The 22,494-nt window shown below is 44.7% G+C and overlaps 2 protein-coding genes across 14 annotated transcripts in view; one reads left to right on the top strand and one right to left on the bottom strand.

Moving 5' to 3' along the window:
- The window catches only part of TSPAN18 (tetraspanin 18), a 301,343-nt gene extending 287,133 nt beyond the window's left edge, over positions 1-14,210 (top strand). For 9 of the 10 annotated variants that reach the window (XM_053263511.1, XM_053263561.1, XM_053263531.1 and 6 more), the window contains one exon: positions 835-4,513. In XM_053263511.1, the coding sequence (XP_053119486.1) occupies positions 835-882 (48 nt within the window). In that variant the 3' untranslated portion in view covers positions 883-4,513. Of the gene's footprint in view, positions 1-834; positions 4,514-14,050 lie in introns of those variants that run through there. The other variant, XM_053263590.1, reaches the window with a different exon arrangement.
- The window catches only part of TP53I11 (tumor protein p53 inducible protein 11), a 79,626-nt gene continuing 68,008 nt past the window's right edge, over positions 10,877-22,494 (bottom strand). For all 4 annotated transcript variants that reach the window (XM_053263612.1, XM_053263607.1, XM_053263601.1 and 1 more), the window contains 5 exons: positions 19,734-19,792; positions 18,741-18,789; positions 18,045-18,141; positions 15,786-15,887; positions 10,877-13,226 (listed from right to left, as the gene is read on the bottom strand). In XM_053263612.1, the coding sequence (XP_053119587.1) occupies positions 13,093-13,226; positions 15,786-15,887; positions 18,045-18,141; positions 18,741-18,789; positions 19,734-19,792 (441 nt within the window). In that variant the 3' untranslated portion in view covers positions 10,877-13,092. The remainder of the gene's footprint in view (positions 13,227-15,785; positions 15,888-18,044; positions 18,142-18,740; positions 18,790-19,733; positions 19,793-22,494) is intronic.

Here is a 22,494-nt window from a genome sequence, read left to right as displayed (position 1 = left end):
CGTAATCCGGTCGTGTGGGGGCGGCGATGTCGGCTGGTGTCCTGCCACCCCAATTACTCATAGAATTACGGGCGCCAAATGGGAAAGCGTCGGGAGGGGTAAGTAAACCCTCCCGCCACTCTTAAAGATACCCCCCACCCAGTGCCGGACCGCAGTTGGCGGTTCCGTGCACACCCCTATTTTTAATTACCAAGTTTCATCCTTGCAACTAGGCCTACACTTAACACATTTTCCATTTTTATCCAGGGAAGGGATTCCTTCAGACTTTTTGCAAATAGGTTCTCTTTTTCACCCAGAAGCCATGACAGTTTTTCTGTGGCCACTATGGGAAATACAAGAAACTGTGTACTAAATAGTGGCTGACATACAATGCAGCACTCATTCTGCCTTGCAATGGAACATTTGCTCAGTTGTGCAAGGCTGAAGAATTCCACAAATAAAGTTTCGCAATCAAGGGTAATGGTCCTCTGTTGTGTAACTGTGTTTGTGTAATTTTCTGGTCTTGCAGATAATGTTTTATGTAGTAAGGCCACGGAAGGGTACAAAGACAGATTTATTCAATAAAGAACTCTTTGGACCAAAGTAGCCCTTCATCAGGGTTTTTTAAAAAAACATTTAGAAGCATATAAACTTGTAACAGGAGAGAGAAGAGAACATCCAAAATGGACGTCATGAAGGAGGATTACTTTGGGAACAAACTGCATTGGCTTTTTTTGTTGAACAGAGTAGTTGTTGCAACCTTGGACACAAATTTTGGCCTGTAATAATTTGAGAGCTTCCTTCATTTTGTCAGAACCATGGCTGACCCTTGTCTTATTTCTGACTTCTTCACAGCTATTTGCCATGATCTTTGCCATGTGCCTCTTTCGGGGAATCCAATAGAAAGTTTCCATGAGTAGCTGAGAATTTTCTGACCACATGCTTTCAAGAAAGGAAATACAGAAGATAATCTTTATTTTTGGTTAAAGTGGGGAAAATGGTTTGTAATATATGAATGACCAAAAGGATTGTACTTCAGGGGCTGGAACTTTGAGGTGCTGTGCACTACGATGCCTTCTCCCAAGGCAGTCATTCATCAGAAGCCACACACAGTGAGTTGCACTAGAGACTCAATGAGCCTGTAAGGCAAAAATAAGTTAATTGTCCTCACTGAAGCAGGATGTTGTGTGGAATTCACATCTCTATCACAGTAGCGATCCACAACTTGGAGAGGAGGATCACCCATTCTACAAACTAGGTCTGGATTCAGCATCTTAAGGAACTATTTGTCCAAAGCATTGTGACATATACAGGTCAGGTCAGTTTTAAGCAACTAGGGAGACATTTATGGGTTTTGTGCTGACTCATTTACCAGTCGTCCAAGATATGCAGTTGACCATCACTTGTTGGATCACTTGGGAATGAATAATACCTTTGCTGGAGTTCCACAGAAGCGGCTGAGGCTACCATGTTGGAAAACGGGGAGGGGCATTCTTTTCAAGTCTGGAAGAGGGGCAAGATTAAAGCAGCAATTTAGTGCATACTTTTTCTTACTTTGTCACCATAGGTTTTCTGTTTAGTAGTCTGTGAGAAGGGGAAAGACCAAGGCAGTTCTGCTGCTGATTCCCTCATGTTAAGAAGAAGAAAAAAAGAAGAGTGATCATCTAGAATAGCTGGTGCTGTGTCCCTTAGGGAGAAAGGTTTTTAAGCTTCTGAATGTTTTGTCATCACCATATTATGTGCAAACTATGTGGCCTAGTTTGGCCTTTTGTAGCAGTTGTTGAGCTTGTTATCTTCATGTCTCAGTGTGCCTTTCAGCTGTGTGGAGAAATCCCTCAAATGGTGGTGAAAGCAATGAGAGACATGTGCAGTTGTCCTTTGCACAATTTCAGTTGTGAACCTTGTGCCATTGCTTCTGTTAATTTCCACTTAGCACTTCTCCAGATCTCAGAAAAAAAGTGGAATAAAATGAAACATACCCAGCCAAGAATCTCTTTTTTCTTAATTGAAAATGCAACTTATCAGTGCTTTGTGATCTGTGATCTATTCAACTGCCCAAAGCCAACTTGAGAAAATGGACCTCAATCAACAGGAATAAAGGGCAGAACTGAGGCTCCAAGATGAGCAGGAAATTCCAGAGCAAAAATAACATCTTGCCAGAGATTCTGATGGGTCCATAAACCATAATGAAAGTAATACTTTGAACAAGTGGCAGACAATGGTGCAAATTTACAAAGGAACCTAATGTGATGTGCCAGAAGTGGCAAGCTACTGACCGAAGACAAAGACATGGTGACATCATGTGCCATGACTCTGTGAAAGCCAGTTGGTGAGGTATACAGGAAGCACACTGATAACTGTTCATCATGGAAAGAATGGTGTGGAGGTTAACCTCCACATGCAGATGAGGCAAGCAGTGAGGAAATTTTATAAAACCCATCATGAATGACTTCAAATGCAAGATCTTGATGTAGTGCTTTCCAATCTCTCCCAATAGAAAGGTATGTTTTTAATGATGCATTTAAAGTTGAGTCTGCATAGTTATGCAACAAAACAGAAAAGAGAGAGATGCAACAGCACTGGCAGAGCATATGCCACAGATGTCAACACATGCCTGCTGATAATTATTGTGTCCTGAAACCAGTATGGCTAAAGGACCTTGTCTCATATTACATAAAAATGTAAATGTTACATACAGGTATACTCATCAGAGACCTGGAAGGCATTGTGGTTCTCTGAGTGTACACTTTGTGGAAAACCCAGGTTTGTTGCTGTTTAATGTGTGACACACCTCCCTAATAGGCTAGTGTGAGACAGGCCAGGTGAAGCTGGCTTAAATTGACTCAGACCATATACTAGCCCAGGACTATCTACTCTGACAACAGCTTGCCAAAATACTTTCAGCAATTGATCTCAGGCAGGACCTCTGCCTGGAGAGAGGGAGATGGGAGTTTCTCTGAAAACTAGGCATAACTCCGCTGACAATCCTAGCAGACAACGGGGGTGGTGGTGGGATATGTAGCCCTCTTCATGCGTTTTAAAAAGAGAGGTGCTGTACTTGTGTCCCTGAGAGCATGCTCTAAAGTCCCCTCCCCAGGCCATGGTTACAGTATCTCCCTCTGCAGACAAACACTGTTAAGCCCTACCCACCCACCCCCACCACACTAGATTATCAGCATGGGAGCAGGGATTCAAAGTGCACGCTCATGGATATGGTACACAAGTATAGCATCACCAGTTTTTAAAACATCTGCAGAGGATTTCAGTTCAGGTTCCAGGTATCATCTTGCTCTTTCAAAAACCTCCATTCCTATGAACTATGACTTTGCCTAATGTATATCCTCTCTTTAGCAGTCTCTCAGCGCTTTTTGTCAGTTACGTTTCTGTTTTCACCTCTCCTTTTGCACCTATACCCTTGCTTCTTTATAACAGTCACATGTAATAATTCCAAGGGCAGGTTACTGCATTATTTGGCAGCACAGAAAATTGGAAGGCATTATTGCTGAAACCTAAACACTTCCTGTTGGAAGCTAGTGCCTCAGAGGTCTTGGTTGAGTGAGAAGGGAGCAAACATAGAAACATCAGTTGACAACTGCAAAGTCCAATCATCTGACAAACAGGGGGAAGGGACCACAAAGAGAGAAGTAATGAAGTTGTTTAATGTGATTTTCTTGAACACGAGGCTCCCAAAATGAAACTTGCTCTCCCCAGGACATGCATGTCTATGCGCATGCGCAGGCACATGCACACTTCAGTACCATGCTCATAGTGTAAAAGGAACAATTCTGCATCAGGTTCTTTCAGGAGTTTCGGGCAGGATAAGCATAGTGGCCCTTGCAAGTTCTAGTTGCTGTTGGAGCTGCGGAATCTCCTACTCCAGTCCTAACCATACTTGGAAGAATATCCATTAATTCCAAAGGATTTTACTTCCGTCCAATGAGTTTAGGATTGGGGTTTTAGATGACAGTCCTGACTACAATTGCTTGGAGCAAGTTAGAGTAATGGAACTTCCAAGTACAGGACTGAGGATCAAATTTGGCAGTCTTGGATTCTTAGTCTATAGTGCTGCAATAATGATGCCAGAACCGATGCACCTTTTGTCAAACAAGTTAGAGGGGAGGGATAACATCTAGTATGAAATTGTCCTGCACAAGCCCCATTGAAATGGATGCAAGTGGCTGAGTGCATCAGATGCATTTCACTGGCTCACGTGTAGGGAAACTTCAGGCTGGATTTGTGCCCAAGTTCTGATTGTTTTTGTGAAGCCGCATCTCCCCAGTCGTTTCCATTGTCTGTTCTCATCACTGTTGCAAGTGCCTGGGAAACAGGCCTCTTGAAATAAATGTTAAATCTATTTTAAAAGTCCCTTTATTAGAAAGCTAGAACTAATTTATCTTGTATTTCCTATTGTAATGCCTTTTATATTGAAAGGGGTTTTTGTAATATAAAACAAAACAGTAACCTGAAGCATTTTGCACAGTGTGTGCATTTCTTTTCTTTTTTAAAGACAAAAAATAAAGATACTGTGACAGTAGAGTGGCTGTACTTTACATTGGTCATGGGTTGTGCTTTTTAAAAAAACACTCTGAAGAATAACAGTAATTTCTTTGAAGGAGAGATTAATTGTGTTCCTACAGCAACAGTGAACTTTAAAGCAAAAACATATAGAGTCTTCTGTCTAGAATTGAAAACAGGATACAATATCATGGTGTGGCTTTTCCTATTTTCATTCTTCATACAGGCATTGGTTTGTATGGTCAACATCCATTTCTTGCAATGGCACTTGCATACAAGGACTAGGGGATGTTATCCACACAAGAATACTGTATTTTAAAAAAGCATTTCAAAACTGTTTTTACCCGGCATAATCAGAGCGTTCAGTGAGGCTAGTTCTACCAAGTTTTTCTTAAAATCAAAGTTAACACAGTTATGGTAAGCATATGGATGCTTATGCCTATTTTAAAGTTTCTCTTCTTGCTAACATGTTGAGGAGTGTGGAATAGGAATTCAAGCAGATTAAACAGGAGTGTGGGTAAGTTACTTCTAGGCGCTTTCCAGACTAGCTGCTCAACAGCAGCAAAATGCCTCCCTTCAGGCATATTGCATTTGAAACGTAAACAGCAGAGGAAGCAATCTCACAGAAACTAACAACCCCCCTCCAACAGCAACTTTCTTACACCAGATATACGGCATCCTAGCTCTATATCGCAGTGATTAAATTTGAAACAAGGCATTGGAAATCTGAATGGCACCCTGCTGTCTGCGTAGGGCCTGCGGTGTCACAATGCAGGAAGTGTGGAAGCACACTTCCGAGATCCGCTGTGACCCCGTTGCAGGGTCTAATCTGGAAAGCGCCCAAGACAGACATTCAAATGCTATATGCTGATGTATCAGTACCTTACCCTACTACTGAGGGCAATCATTGTTCTTCCGCAGTCAATATTGTCTATAATGACTGGTAGTGGTTCTCCAGGCTTTCAGTCTTTTCCAGCCAGCCTTGGAGATTCCAGGGATTGAACCTTGCTTGGACCTTCTGCATTCAAAGCATCTGCTCTACCACTGAGTTACAGCCCTAGGCTTCAAGTCATATAAACAAATAAAAGGTGTCTGAGGGTCCAGGTACAAGTGTAATAAGGGCTTTGAAATAAGCCATTGATATTCAGACCTGCGATTATTCAAAGTGCTGAACATCTGTGCATAGCAATAAGAGAAGCTGAGTAGTCCTACTTCTGGGAAAGCTAGAATGAACACGTTTGCAAAAAAGCAAGTAGCCGTGCTGCTTTTCAGTGCCCCCTTGAGCACCAGACCTGGTTACTGCTGGGCTGTTTTTGTTGAACTATGTGATCTCAGCTGCTGCTTGCCTTCAGAGTAACACACAACCAACAGTTCACTCATGGTCACAGAAATTCACTCATGGTCACAGAAATAGAATGACAGCACGCTCTACAATGAGCTCTTCCAGCCCAATCCTCAATGGTGGGTTACCACATAGGCAACTGCCTATGGCGGCAAATCTTGGGAAGCAGCATCTTGGGATAGAGGGAAACTTTTTTAAAAAACCTTTAAAAATACCACTGTGTAGTGGCAGAGGCTCTGCCTGCCTCCTAAATCATTACAGGAGCTGAGGTTGGGCAGTGAAAGAGCTCCACACTCAAGCCTGGCTAACTCGCAAATGACACAGAGCAAGCGACTTCGGGCCTCTGCACACCCCCACCCCACCCCCAGCCCCCCTACTCTTGTCCCTGGGGTGGCAAATCTTTGGCTGCCTATGGGCGGCAAAAAGATTAATCCACCCCTGCCAATCCTATGAATGACTGTGGTAGCAATTAATTATTTAGGACAGCTTTATTTTATTTATTTATTTATTTATTATTTTATTATCTATTTATTTAACATATTTTAACACCACCCAAAACTCACGTCTCTGGGCAGTTTACAACAAAATAAAAGCACAAAGTAAAACATTAGTTGAAAACATAAACAAGAACTTTAAAACACAATTTAAAAATTTTAAAACAAAACAACATTAAAACCATTAAAACAATATTAATTAAAAGGCTGGGTGAACAGATGCATCTTTAAAGACCTTTTAAAAGCTGTCAGAGTTGGCGAGGCTCTTATTTCAACAGGGAGCACATTCCAAAGCCTCGGGGCAGGAACAGAGAAGGCCCATCCTTGAGTGGCCACCAGACGAGCCGGTGGCAAATGCAGACAGACCTCTCCAGATAATCTAATTGGGCAGTGGGGTTCATGACGAAGAAGACGTCCTCTTAAATACCCAGGACCCAAGCTGTTTAGGGCTTTATAGGTTATAACCAACACCTTGTATTTTGCCCGGAAACATATTGGCAGCCAGTGTAGCTCCTTCAATACAGGAGTTATATGGTCTCTCCGAGATGACCCAGAGACCAACCTGGCTGCTGCATTCTGGACCAGTTGCAGTTTCCGGACTACATACAAGGGCAGTCCCACATAGAGCGCATTACAGTAATCCAGTCTGGAGGTTACCAGCAGATGTACCACTGTTTTGAGGTCATTCACCTCAAGAAATGGACATAGCTGGCATATCAGCCGAAGCTGATAGAAGCTTCTATCAAAGCTTCTGGCCACCGCCTCAACCTGGGACATCAGGGAGAAGCTCAGATCCAGAAGCACCCCTAGACTGCGTACCTGTTCCTTCTGGGGAAGTGTGACCCCATCCAGAACAGGCAGATCAAAATCATCTCTGGAGTTCCGACCCCGCACAATGAGTACCTCTGTCTTAGCCAGATTCAGTCTCAGTTTGTTATCCCTCATCCAGCCCATCACCGAATCCAGGCAGGCATTTAAGGAGGTTATGCCCTCTCCCAATGAGGTTGACATGGAGAAATAGATTTGGGTGTTGTCAGAATACTGACAGCACCCTGCACCAAATCTCCTGATGATCTCTCCCAGCGGTTTCATGTAGATGTTAAAACAACATCAGAGACAATATGGAGCCCCGAGGCACACCATAAAAAAGTTCAGATTTTAAAGAAAAGCAGTCTCCAAGGGACACCATCTGGAACCTGCCTGAGAGGTAGGAGTGGAACCACCACAAGGCAGTGCTTCCCACTCTCAACCCCCTCAGACGCTCCAGAAGGATACTATGGTTGATAGTATCGAAAGCCACTGAGAGGTCCAAAAGGACCAACAGAGTCACACTTTCTCTGTCCGTTACCAATTGGAGATCATCCATCAGGCCAACCAAGGCAGTCTCTACCCCATAATCAGCCCACTGTCAGAAGCAACCCTTGCCAGTCTAAGACATTGGGACAGCCAGAGACCTGGATTGTTATGGTGTCAAAAACTGCTATCAGATGCACCACAGAAGACATTACTAAAGGCTGCAAGGGTGGGGAAAATACTAGAGGTTTAGCTTGCCGATCTCACCCTCACACACAGACCCCCACCCCCCGATGACTTCCCCCCCCACATTTTTGCAAAAAAAGGTGTGAAAGCTTTGCAACGAGATGATGAAGAAGGGAAATATTCCTGTTGGTGAGCAAAACATAGATGATTGTTTGATTTGAACTTAGTTCTTGGACAACAAATCAGTATGGAGATACACAGCTGACTATCACACTGGTGTGTCTGAATGACAGCATTTGGCTGTGCATCCAGCAGATATTACTGAACCATATTGTACCACAGCTAGTCATGTGCAACTAGCTGAGCTGGAACAGGGCAAAAGTCATGCTGCACAGTGTTTGTGGACAATGAAGCTACCAGCCATTTATGGCAGGCAGTGAGTGAGCATTGGTTCAGTTGATGGGCTACAGGGTAGTGTTTCCCCTCTCTTAGCCATCCATCCCACTTCCGAGCAAGAGAGGGTGTTATTTGCCTCACTGCTGGCATGTTGTTCTATATGATCTTTGACTGGCTGATATGCCCTGATGAGGCCATTTCAGATTTTTAAGAAACCACACACACAACCACTAAAACAGGTTATCCACCCAGTGGCTGCAGACAGGTACTTCTCTCCACCACAACTTCTTGTATGTCTCTAAAGCAAGAATCAAACTTCACAGAATGATGTAACATCCTGATGGAGAAAAGGCTAGAATCAACTGATTTCAACAACCGAGAAAGATCTAGAAACAACCTTAATATTCTTAATTGAAGCCAAGCCAGCTATATAAGCAGAATCCATCATATTGAAATATAAGTTTGGAACCTACAGGCAGCAGAGTAAGAACCATTTATAGCTATACAGTAAAGACACATACTAAGGTCTTTCTCATGACCATAACGGGGGGGGGGAGGCAGGGGGAAGGCAGGGTTGAACCTACCTTCCCCCCAGATGAGCAAAAAGCTCTTCAGTGCACCAGCAGCACATGATGCGGCCACAATCCATGCTGCTCCTGCCAGCAGGGATTGCTGGAGGCCAGGAAAACTAGTCCCACTCTCCAGGAATGCCATAATGCACTGTGTGATGAACATGGTGCATTGGTGGATCCCCCTGTGAGTCGGGTGCTCTAGGTGCCCAACTGTGTGTGCTCGGGATGCCTGCAGCCCAAGCACACACACAATCCTGAACCTGGAGTTGAGGGCACGTTCACACCTCTAAAGCCAGGCTAGCAGGGGCGGAAGCCGCAGGATCCGGTGCGATCCTGGCACTCCATATGAGCAGCCCAACTCAGGCTGGGCAGCCCTAGCCTGAGTTGGGCTGCTCATGTGAAATGCTTTACTTTTTACTACACATCTGTAAGCTGTCTTTAATGTGAACTTTTGATTTTAAGCCAAAGGGCATAACTAGAAGTTATGACAGTGTTCTCGGTGGCTTCTCTACAGTTCAGCAGGTCTTGTAGATGCTGAACGTTTGATCATCTTTGAGAACCATTACGAGGTTTAGCCTTTCAATAGAAGTGAAGTGGTAAAGTTTGGCAGATTTGCTGTGAGAAATAAATACTACTATAAACTAATTTCTAAAGAGGGAGAACTAGGGATGTGCACAAACCTGTTTGGAGGCCCTTTTACAGGCCTCTGAATAGGTTCGAAAGACTGGGGGCTCAGCCGGTTCGAAGGTGGGGGGATACCTTTAAGGGCGGGGGAGGGTGCTATTACCCCTCCCACCACATTTCCCCCACCGGCACTGCACTTTAAAAGGGTCCAGCCTTTTAAGGGCAGCATGGAACCGGCAGGGAGTGGCATGAGGAAGATGCCTTTAAGGGCGAGGAAGGGTGCTCTTATCCCTCCCATTGCATTTCCCCCACCAACACTGCACTTTAAAAGGGTCCAGCAGGGCGGCAGCATACCTCCCTGCTACCCAATTGCCTCGGACCATAAGTGACCAGAAGCACCCAGACCCTGTGCGCATGTTGGGCATGCATGTGCACATCAGGCCTGTGTGTGACTTGTGCATGCATGCGGCTGATGTGTGCATGCACCCAATGTGTGCACACGTGCTGGTCACTTCTGGTCCAACAAGGCAATGGGGTAGCAGGGAGGTATGCTGCCGCCCTGCTGGACCCTTTTAAAGTGCAGTGTTGGTGGGGGAAATGCAATGGGAGGGATAAGAGCACCCTTCCTCGCCCTTAAAGGCATCTTCCTCATGCCACTCCCTGCCGGTTCCATGCACATTTCTAGGGAGAACTGCCTATAAGCCCTCATGTTTGAATTTTGCATGTTTAAGAAAACAAAAAACCCTGGTCACCAAACTACAGAGTCCCTTCTGCATCAAATAAAATTAGATATGGTTCTAATGCTGAATTCATACGACAGTCTCTGCTCAATTTCAGAGAAAAGTGGAGAAAATATTTGTTAGATCACCACACAGTCACTTCAAAGACAGCATTACTCAGACATGAGACATGGGGCTATATTACCATTCACACCAATGGCCAATGAGTTGTCTGTCTTGAGGAGCTGCAGGTCTCCAGCCTCTCACAGCACTGCTATACGCAATCCTTTCAATGAGAGATGACACACAGCATGAACCAGGGGCCCTACTTATTTAAAGAATATAGTCGGCCAAAGAGCTATATAGCCTCTCTTCTACTGCATGGACCTACCCTATGCATCTTGCAATTACAAATGCAAAAAGCAAGCCTGAGCAGGCCTTCAGCAATAACCCAGTTAAGAGGTCAGGTTGCACTCTGTTAGCTGAATGTCAAAATTATTTGCCATAAGTGCAGTGAAGGCGGATGCAAATTTGTTGACTTGTTGGAATAGAAACTGAAGCAAAAGTTGAGATGAAATGCTGAAGATCATGAAGGTCATGAATTAGTAGTCAACCCACAGACAGACATAATTCATGCTTTGGTCACTAGATGGCAGGGTTTTTTTGTTTCTTTTAAAGCAATAACTAGGCTTTAGGTTCTTTCAGAGTTGCTAACCATAGCTCCCATTCTTAGAACAAAATGCTCAGAGACAGTAATTGCTGAAAACCATTTTTATTTCACATGGTGTACAAGTCATCTTTTCCACAGGCCAAGGACTGTCTGTGACACTTGAAAGTAGCATTACCAAAATTGCTCTTGTGGAGGGTTTTAGTCTCACACTGGACTACTAGGCACTATCCTTGGCAGCTAAAGGCTACACTTTTAAAAACACATTTATCAGTTCAAATAATCTGTTGTGTTGTCTTCACAGCCATTTGTGCACCTTACACAGATTGCCAGGTTCATGCACATGTTTGATAAATGCCAAAATAAGGGAAAGGAGGCAGTCTTTGGGGGACAGTTGCAGGCAGGAGCCAATACATGTTTCCAGCCATCCACAAGAGGTTTCTGCAACTTTCCAAAGATTTATTTTTATTGTTCAAGGTGCAGTGAGTTTGCTTCAAATTTGAAAAGGTGATCACAGCTAGTTGATGCAATTGTGATTTCCACGGATTTGCTCCATCCCAGCACAATGGAGGCCATATACACTTACTCCAAAGTAGTTGCATCCACACCCGACTGTCTGGTCCATCTCAGCAGGTCTTTGTCTTGGCTTGTGGGCTGAAGTATGTGTCAAATCTACAACCCCCTTGGTCCCAGTTCCATGGCTGGAAACAAAATCTACTGTTAGGATATTATGGGAGGAGGAGATGCAAAGCACTTCTTCTTCAATGGCCTTGTCAAGAGAGAAAATGACAGAACAAAGCCTGATAACCTTTGGCAAAAGAAGAAGGGGAATGAGAGATGGAGCAAAGCAGTCAACCTAGGCTGTTTGTGGTCTTGTTGGCAATAGCAATCCCTCCCCCATATATTTGCACTCATCTACACAGAATCCCAGCTGGGGGTGGGGGGTGACCCACACAAGCTTTGGTCTATTTGCCTACTGAAGTTGGGGAAGACTCATTGACCCACCTGGAGCATCAGCCTTATACATCAGGAATAATCCCTGTATTCTACTCTACACTATACTAACCTTTTTTACATCATACCACCAAGTTTGAGGCAGTAGGAATCAAACAAAGCTTACTCATACACTGATCTCAATACGATCTATTCTAGTTAAGTGATAATGCCAGTCTAAGTGTTTGTGTAGCCCCTCATATCATGTAGGGAGGTTTAGGGCAATAGGTACAGTGTTATGCTTAAACATACGCACAACATTATCCTGAAATTTCTCATACTGCAGCAGGTTACATAAATGTGTCGCTGTTCTACCTTCCATGAGTCACAGCACACTGGACTGTGTTAAATGGGGAGCTCTTTATTAGCTTACATTCTGATGCCCTCATGCCCTTCACTCTGCTTTTCTCCTGCCATACACTAGGGAGGCAATAACATATAGGTTAACAGCACATAACTCCCTGCATGAAGCTACCCATACCCCATTTGCACACATAGCTTCTGGCCCTAAGGTTAGAGCCATGGTGCCTGCCTCCCCAGATAAGACAGAACATGGAAGCAGATTTATGAATGTCGACCTACACATATGAAATACTTGTGATATCCACAATCTTATTTTGGAGGAGGCAAAGGATGACAGTTAAGATCTGGATTTTTTTTGGGGGGGTTGCTTCCTCCCCCCCTTTTAAAGCCAAATGTAAACCAAACCCCAATATGGCAGCTGTAGCTAGTTCACATATTTTCACCAATCAGCCAGAATTAGTTCTTAACATTAAAAGAGCCACCACTTACTTCCGTATGTGACATTGCTACTTAGATATTAAGGGTGCCAACTCCTAAACATCCCAGAAAATTGGCAATATTACCTTTGTACTGCCACTTCCTGTGCCCCATATCAGGCAGAATGGTACTGCCAAGATGATCTGAGGAAAGGGATGTTCCTCACCGGTGATCCTTCACAGTCTTTCCCTTTTGAATTCATTGTGTATGTGTGTGAGAGTGTGCCACAGTCTCATTTTACAGAGGAAAATAGCTACAAGAAAGTAATCTTCTCCCACCCACCTCCCTCAGTGCGAACAGCCTTTCTTATCTCTAGCCTCTGTTTTCTTGCCCTCTCCAGATAGGCTGCCTTTGATCTCTCTTCTTCTTCCATGCCTCATCCGGCAGTGGCCCCAGCTCTGGATTTATACATTGATGCATGCCATAAGAGAGGAGGGAGCTTGTTTTTAAGACAAAAAAAAGAAACTAACAGAAGGAATGCAAAATTTATGACAAAAGCCCCTGTGCCCCCACCCTTCAGAAGCCATGGAGATTAAACTTTCTTGGGTCGGCGTCCAACTTGGTAATAATAGTAAATGCTGATCAGTACAAAGAGGACCCGGCTGGTGAGGAGGAGGGTGGCTCCAGTCGATACCTGGCCATTCTCAACCAGCGTGATGGTGGTAACTGAAAGAGAAAGGCAAGCAGGCTAGAAGCAAAATAAAATACATTTTCCAAAATCAAATAAAAGCATATGCTGCCTTGTAGAACTCCAATGAAGAACACAAAGCAGTACACGGTTGAGCAGAATCTGAACCATGCAGCACCTGCTGCGCAGTTATTTGCTTGTATAAAGCCGGGTCCACATGGTTTTGATCAACTTCTGACTGCAGCAGAGAAACGCCTCCTTTGTGGGTGGGAGGTAGGCCTGGGGTGGTTACAATTAGGCCACCAGCACCACTTCACACAAGTAGCTCTGCATAGTTAGCAAGAATAATGTGTGCATGCCTGAACTAAAAAGAAAAAATATCCAGAGGACTTGAAGATTTTGCTCTGACCTATGGTATTTTGCTAGACTATATAAAGCATTTTGGTTTTCAATTTACTTAAATAAAGATGGGTTGAGAGTCAACCTGAATTTTCCTGAGTTTTATTTTTGAGTTTAAAATATGCATGAGAGTGAACCTTTTGAACAGATAAGCAAATAGCATTTGGACAGAGTCTCTTTGTAGGTCATCTGTTTGCCCCAGCCCATGAGATTGTGGATGGAGGTGGGGCTAGGGCAAGGCTGTTGCCAATCACATGGGCGGAAGGGGCTTTAGAGGAGGAATATTTATATTATATATCAACGCTGCTCAGGAATCTTTGCCAGCTTCAGTTAAAGAAGTCCAGAGACTGACAAATCATTTGCTCCCATTGCTTGTATCCTGTGGCTTAGCTCAGGGACTGAACTTTAAAAGCCAGGGTGTTTTTGTTTTTCCATATTTTGCACTCTTTCTTTTATCATACAGGACTTAGAATAAAGAAAGAAACAAGTTTGCGGGGGCAGCCGAACACCACAAAACACCAGATGGGCTTTTCAACACTTGGCTGAAACCTAAGATTTAACAACAACACTTTTTGCTCTGCTCTGGTTGCAAATAAAGTCTTGGAAGATATTACTTCTGTGCAAGTCCTAAAATATTTCTCAAATGCACTCCCTATAGTTTTATCTGATGGTGGCCCTTGGGGAATGACTGACAAAATCATTTTCCCCCTGTGAGGGATTGCAATGATTCCCAGAGGATTCTTCCAGAAAGAAATTCTGACAAGAGGTGCCAAGGAATGAACTACACTCCACTATTCTCAGAAACAAACATTCTCCAAATTTAGGAACTCCTTCTCAGGAACATTATATGTTTCATGCATCAAAAACAATTTCCTTGTGACATTGTTGTGAGTAAACACAATGTTGTATGGCTGGAACTTCACACGCTATTAGCCCAAGCTGCCAGAGAGAAATGCTGGCTGCCTGGAATTGCTGAAAGATAGGAAGGGGGCTTGGAAGACCAAAACAGAGTATGATACAGAAGCCTCAAGCTCTTCTGAGGCACAGAACAGATGTTAAACGCAAAGTGTTCATGGACACTGTACACATGTACACACATTAGTGAGGGCCTTCTACAAGTGCCAGTTATGTCTGGCACTTGGAGGTAGCCTGTGGGGTACCCAGCCTCTTATATAGCTTTCTACTCGTCAAGCCCCCTTCTGCATTATGTTCACACAAGAACATAACAACAGCCCTGCTGGATTAGGCCCAAGGCCCATCTAGTCCAGCATCCTGTTTCACACAGTGGCCCACCAGATGCCGCTGGAAGCCTACAAGCAGGAGTTGAGGGCATGCCCCCCCTCCTGCTGTTACTCCCCTGCAACTGGTACTCGGAGGCATCCTGCCTTTGAGGCTGGAGGTGGCCTATAGCCCTCCGACTAATAGTCGTTGATAGACCTCTCCTCCATGAAGTTATCCAAACCCCTCTTAAAGCCATCCAAACTAGTAGCCAACACCACATCTTGTGGCAGAGAATTCCACAAGTTGATTATGTGTTGTGTGAAAAAGAACTTCCGTTTGTTGGTCCTAAATTTTCTGGCAATCAATTTCATGGGATGACCCCTGGTTCTAGTGTCATGTGAGAGGGAGAAAAATTTCTCTCTGTCAACTTTCTCCATACCATGCATGATTTTATAGGCCTCTACAATGTCTCCCCACAGTTGTCTTTTTTCATGGTTGGGTTTTTTCATCCCAATATGCATCACTTTACACTTGCCAACATTGAACCACATTTGCCATTTTGTCGCCCACTCACCCAGTTTGAAGATATCCTTTTGGAGCTCCTCACAGTCTCTTTTGGATTTCACTACCCAAAAGAGTTTGGTATCATCTGCAAATTTGGCCACCTCGCTGCTTACCCCAACTTCTAGATCATTTATGAATGAATTAAAAAGCACCAGTCCAAGTACAGATCCCTGGGGGACCTCACTTCTTAATTCCCTCCATTGTAAAAACTCTCCATTTATACCTACCCTCTGTTTCCTTTTCTTCTTCCTAATACAGTCAGTCACTATGTAATATTCACATTCCTGGGAAAACTCCAGATCCAGTATTACTCCGCTCTCCTAAGTATATGTTTTCTCCCTTCTCTGAAGAGATTTCAGCAATAGGTACATGCATTTCCTTTTGTTTACACCTCTCTAAAGAGGCCTCCTTACCCAAGAACTGCACCCCAAAGTAACATGCTTCTGTCAGCAGGGTCCAGCGGATGATGATCTTCTCCACTGTGTACAGGGCATTCCACATGATGAGGGAGATACCTTAGGAGAGGCGTGGTGGGCAGGTGGAGAAAGAGAGAGAGAGAAAGAGGGTAGAACAGTTGCTTCAGTAGGGCAGGGAAATCATTCCTCATTCGTTGCCAAAAGCAAATTCTCATTCTTCTTGTAGCCCTCCAATCTGTCAAAAGTGGCAGCCTCCATTCAGGGATCATGCGGCCCAATGACTGCTGCTGTAGACAGGCAATCTGTCTCCAAGGCGGTCCTGTCTAGTCTGCATCTACCCACTTTGCCACTGTTAGCTTATCTAGCCATCACAAGCCCCAGCAAACATTGCCATGCCAGGACCTCTTTCCCACCAGAGCTGCTGCAGCGGCATGAGAGATCCAGGCTGCAGTCAAAACGATAAATGCAGACTATGTCGGGCAGAAAGAGATGCCTTTCAAAAGATACAGGTTGTAATAACACAGATATATGCACATGCACAGATACACAGTTCTCTACCGATAGGATCCTTCTTCCCCCTTGCCCTGCAATCTTCAAAAAGTATAGCATCTGAATAATGCTAGCGTGTGCCTTACGGCTCCTTGGAAGGCAGGTTCCTACAGTCAGAATGAACGCTTGCCATCCCAAAGTGCGCAGTACTTCTCCCACCCCACCACCTCTCACCTTGCCTAGGCTGTATTCTTGTTTTCTAGCAATCAAGGGGGAAAGGTTCAAAATAACCAAGTGTAGCCCTAGTGATAAGAGAAGTCACTTATCACTAAGCCAAAGTGATAAGAGAAGTCAGCATAGCACAGCACTAGCGTTCTTCTAGCAGCTGCAGCCTGTTTGTGTATTTCCAGAGTAAGAGGCTTGAGGTAGAGCCAACATTATCTTGCAGTACCCTCTTGGGGAAGGAGAGCCTGTTCTGTCATCCACACGGTCTCTGCCTCTTGCAGTGGTTGTGTATTAGCCACACTGTCCTGGGTACAATACACGGGCACTTGTTTGTCCAGCCAGAGGCATGAGGGGAAATTCCAAAAGTGATTGGTGTAGAGAGGGAAAGTGGGGGAAGCAGCCAGGACATGGGGGGGGGGAGTGTAGGCTGGCCGGCTGGCAAGCAAACCAAGTTTACAGCACACAACTCGCCCATGTGGGCCATTTGCAAGGCTTCCAAGAATACAGGCCCACAGACTGCTGCACCTCCAGTATGCACCATTAGTGCTGCTGCAGGCTTACAGGACACAGATTTTTTCCCATGGAACTGTAATTGTCTCCACAGTCAGTCATTCTCAAGCCTGTTGGTATCCTCTCCAGCCTTAAGAATTCATTGCCTTGCCTCACTGCTTATGTCTGGGCCTCACACCGACAGCCTCCTTTCTCTGATTTTGCCCAAAATCCATTCCAGAAAAAGGAGTGGGAACATGGCACAAACAGCACTCTTTGAGGTAGCAAGTGCTGTTTACTTTGAATATATATGCTTGTCCCCATAGCTGATAAGTTGTAGGCAGTGAGCCAGGCTTCTTCCCACTAGAATTGAATGGTTTAAGACCCGATTCCCTGAACATACAAAACTGCGTATGTTTTGTATGTGCAGAACTCTTCTCCCCCCTGGTATCTAGACTTCTAGGTGCCCAGCTTCAACAGAAATTTGAGTGGCACTAATAATCCCTACGCTAGAATCCAGGAATCATTTAAGAACTGATGCTGATGTTTCGTGAACCAGGCCTTCAGTAGCCAGTGAAGTGGCAAGGCCTCCATGAGGCAGTTTTACTGGCAGGGTAAATCGTCATTTGACTGCTCCAACTAGTCGGAGACATACAGCAAGACCACCGCTCAGCACAGACAGTGACACCCCCCGAGGTTTGCCTTAGCCACCATCTCTACCCCACACTTTTGGTACAGTATTTGAGTGACCAGTTGCTTTCACCCACAAAGTCACAGGATTGCGGCTTCATCCAACATCACTTACCACAACTTCCATCCACATTCACTTCTAGAGGCATCAAACCCTGGCCCCCGTCACCATCTTTCCTAAATATGCCAAATGTCAGATTTGCACTTCATTTGTACCCCTCAGTGCCATGCAACAGAAATTACTCTCTAGACGCGTCATGGCTTTGCAGCCTTCGCTCCCAGTAAATCTAGTCCCACTCCTACATATTTGCCCAGTTATTCCCACTAGCCTGTGCTGCCTCTTGGCTGCAGAAGATTACTCACTGAGCAAGGCTCCTCCATACAGGCGAATGGGTGTCTTACTGTTGACGGACTCTTCTTCAAATACAGCATCGTAGAGCTGATCAGGAAAGGTGAGAGCCTAAGAGTAAGAAACAAACAGGAGATAAACTGTTTGAGCCGGGTTCCAGACAGAACAAGAGCATGCACACGTATGGCTGTGACAAATGCAGCTTTGGCGTGGAGAGCCCGTCTTGCGGCAGCAAGCATGAACTGTCCCCTTTGCTAAGCAGGGTTCATCTTGGTTTGCATTTGGATGGGTGACTATACGTGAGCACTGCCTGCTGTAAGATATTCCCCTTAGGGGATGGGGCCGTAGCTCAGTGGTACAGCATCACTTGTATGCAGAAAGCCCCAGGTTCAATCCCTGCCATGTCCAGGTGTGGCTTCAAAAGACTCCCTCCTGAAACTCTGGAGAGCTGCTGCCAGTCAGTGTAGGCAATACTGAGCTAGATGACTTAATGGTCTGACTCAGAATATGGCAGCTTCCTATGTTCCTATGAGAAATGGAAGCATGTGGGGCTCTGGCAGGAAGACCTCCTCCCGATCTGACACATTTGTATGCTGCTGCATACAAATGCAGTGGGGAGATGAGCATGTTTGTCAAGTAGGAATGTGGGGAGAGAGACATTGAAATCCAGAGAAGCCCAGCCTCCGCACAAGAAGGTTTTCCTCACTTACCATGATGGCAACCCCAGAAAAGATGATGGCTGACACAAACTGCCAAACCCTGCAAGACAGATAAAATGCAAAATATTTTCATTGCCTAAAAACAATTTCTCCCCAATTTCATCTAAAAGGTAGCTGTCTACAGCTTTGTCTCCACAAGGCTGGCCAATAAAATAATCCCTATTGCTTGAAATTAGTAACAAAAAGGATGTAGGGGGAAATAGCGGCGTGCGGGCGGAGAGACATGACTGGACTTTTCTTAAAGTTTCACCGCATTCTCAAAATCATCCAGCTATAAATTATTCTGAAGGAAAAGGAGGTGGGAAGCAGCAGAGGTTCTCTCATCTAAAAATGAAGGCTTCCTACGTTGCCTATACAAGAACTGAAGACCATGGTTAGGTCGCTGGCAGCTAGGAGAGCTCTTTGAAGGGAGCCACAAGCCAGCTTAAGTGAAGAGGAGTTGTTTAAACATATATTTTGCATGGCAGCTTTCTAGTTAGCAAAGTTTCTCTATCCAGCTCACCTACTTCAAGTGGAAACGGCCAGGATGACACCATCATGACACTGTAGAAAGCTGCCTCCTAATGCAAGAGCAGAATGCTGCTAGCAGGTACCCATACAGTAGGTGGCAGCAGGCATCCTATTAACAGATGCCCTTTTGCCTTGCCTTATTCTTCACAGCTTTGTTTGCTCTGCAAAAATGTCACTCTGCTTATGGCAAACAGGATGCTTACCCTCCCTGGAGGTCCTCCAAGCGAAGGTTCTTTAAAAATGCTCATAGCTGCCTACAGTTTGTATCAACTATTCTGTTTAGATACAAACAGAAAGGGATGTTCCCACTGCACAGGAAGAAAATGCACACATCCAGAGACTGCCCAGGCTTTCTGGGAAGCACAAACATCTGCTGCAGTAAGGCTCCTAGACACACAAGCCACACCAGCAAGTTTTATTCCCCCCCCACACACACACCCCACCCCAAATTAGAGGCTCTGCTTGGAAACTTACCTGAGACCCAATGGTTCCCTCACAGCAAACTTTATTTCATTGCCCAAGACTTGACTAATCTGAAATTCAAATGGAAGAATGAAGTGACCAATTCAGCAGGCCCTCTAGAAACACTCTAGAGCAGGCTTCCCCAAACTGCGGCCCTCCAGATGTTGCTGAACTACAACTCCCAGCATCCCTAGACACATTTTTTTGTGGCTGGGTATGCTGGAAGTTGTGGTTCAGCAACATCTGGAGGGCCGCAGTTTGGGGAAGCCTGCTCTAGAGAAACCGAGACAGCAAGAGATTCCTGCATTTACACATGAGCGAGGTCTCCTCCCCAGTCAGAACATGGTGCACCTTGCTACACAACCCTCCATTTGCAGAGAGTGTATTACCTGCCTACAAGAACCAGGGGTGAAATTGTGGCACTTCAAATACTTACTGGTTGGCAGGCATACAGTGCAAAGCTCTGTTTACACTGTAATGTAATGTGCATACTGTTGCAGAACCGTGCTCTTGCACAAACACAAACATTGTAGAAACACTGAAAATAAATAATGGCCATACCATTGCACAATTTCTGCATTTGTGCAAGAGCACAGTTGCATAACTGCATGCACACTGCTTTACAACACACGCATAACTTTGTGCAGTATGTCAGCCACTGTCTGTGTGACTCTAAGCTTGTGGAATACGGGCTATAGCCACCTACTATACACAGCAAGTACTACTATGCTTCTGCTGCTTCTCAGAAGTCTGAGAAAGTAAAAAACATGGAAATGTTTGACTCACCGCATAGCTGATGGTTGCAGACTGCAAGCTCTCCTCATAGAACTGCTACACAGCAGTATTCAAAGAAGTTATGATGTGGAAAAATAGGCATACAATTCCATTTAGGGGAACAGGAATCAAAAGGGGAGGGGATCCATATTTTCTACTCCAAGCAGTACCCTTGTACACTTGGAGTAGAACACTTCACACACTACCCTACAGATAAACATCATGGAAGGAGTTGTAGAAGTTCAACAGAGAGCAGGAGCAAGCAGGGTGAACTACACCAAAGGACTGAAGAACAGACAGCTGCAGATGACTCAAGTGAGCCAAGCCACTCAGGGGGCCTGAAGAATACCCAGTCCACAACTGGATTATTTAACAGCACTCAGACTTTGGTCCTACAGTCTTGTGTGCAAAAAACAAGGAGATACAGTACCAAAGACCACAGGAGGAGGTGGTTTTTGTTTTTGTTTTGTTTTTGAACTAGCAGAATAAAGGAGTTTGATGAATAGGCTACTCCCTGCTGTGAATTTAGAATATTCATGTTAATTATGGATTATATCTAACAGCATTCACAAGAAGGCTTAATAGTATTAGCATGATCGAAAAAGCTTATCCCTACATGTGGGGAACTGGAAGAACACAACTGAGCACTTTCCCCATTGCTCCAGTTAGGTCTTTGTTATGGGAAAAGACAAGATGTTTTCCTTTGTCAGAAAAAATAAATTAGGAAATGCAATCATAAGGTTAAAGGCAAATTATTCTGTATCCTACTGAAAGGATGTACAGTAACTCAGCAACTGATCATACTAAAAATGATTTACAGCAGCAACTAAGTCTCTTTCTCAAGGTACATCACTGTAAGGGTGTGCAAGTAACAGGAAAGAGAGCCTTGACTAAGGAAACGAGAACAAAAGGGATTTAAACAGTCTTTGGTGGCTTCCTGCCCATCTCGAACGGAACACTGCCAGCTGGGGAGAGAAAGAGCGTTTGCTAAGTGCAGGAAACAACAAAGAATGGCACGTGCAAATGACACAGAGGAGGCCTATGCTGGCAGGGGAAGCTTAATGTAGTTTCCTCTTTGGCTTATCTCTGGGGACTGCAGGGAGGGCCAAGGCTAATATCGTGTTATTGTGGTGATCACGGTGGGTTTAGAAAAACATTAGTTATTCTCTGAGTAGAATTAGGTGCAGGTGGGTTTTCTCCAAAACCATAATCCGACGTGATGTGAGCCTCTTCTTCAGGCTCATACATGAAAATGTTTTTTGATGTGGTGGACTCAGTCCAACACAGACATGGCAGTCCAATTCAATTCAGTGTGTCTTACCTATCAGCTTCTTGGAAGGGTTGCTCTCTGGAGACGTTTCTTTCAGTGCACAACAATGGGTGCAGTAAAGTCCACTCAAGTAGCCTCCCTCACATTACAAGCTTATTTCCCCATGTTTAATGTTTTGCCAAATTTAATTCAGCTCTAACTAGGGATACATTCTAAATCAGAGTGAACAAAGTGATCCCACCTTCTTGCAAAAAGCTGCTTTTGCAATTTTCCAATTCTGCAACTCCTAGGGTGTGTTTAAAAAAAACAAAAACATTCCTAATCTTCATGGTTTGAGAGAGTTGTTTAGAAGTGTCATGGCAAAAAGTTGCTAGGGAACATGTAATAAAAGTTAAGATAGCTAAATCTGTTTTCAAACGTTCATGAGGGTTACATCTCTCAGGGATTATTTCCAAGGGGGAAAGCTGAGCTGGGAGGGGCTGGCATGTTATTTGGGCTTGTTGACACCTAGAAGCTGCAGTGAGCTCCTTCTACCCCTCCCCACTGCAGGTAACACTACTTAAGGGAGGGCTCGAGCCAAAGGGCTCTTGGCCTGGGGCTTGCAGCCTGAGGGACTGAGGTTGAGAAGTGGTAGCATTGCTGGGGAACACCTGTGGTCTGCAAGAATGGTGATAACAATGTGCCTCTGCAAGCTGCCCTGCTCATCAAGCAACACAGCCGATTCATGCA

This window comes from Hemicordylus capensis, chromosome 1, assembly GCF_027244095.1.
Source record: "Hemicordylus capensis ecotype Gifberg chromosome 1, rHemCap1.1.pri, whole genome shotgun sequence".
NCBI classification, from domain to species: Eukaryota; Metazoa; Chordata; class Lepidosauria; order Squamata; family Cordylidae; genus Hemicordylus; species Hemicordylus capensis.
This window is presented reverse-complemented; position numbering and strand designations above follow the sequence as displayed.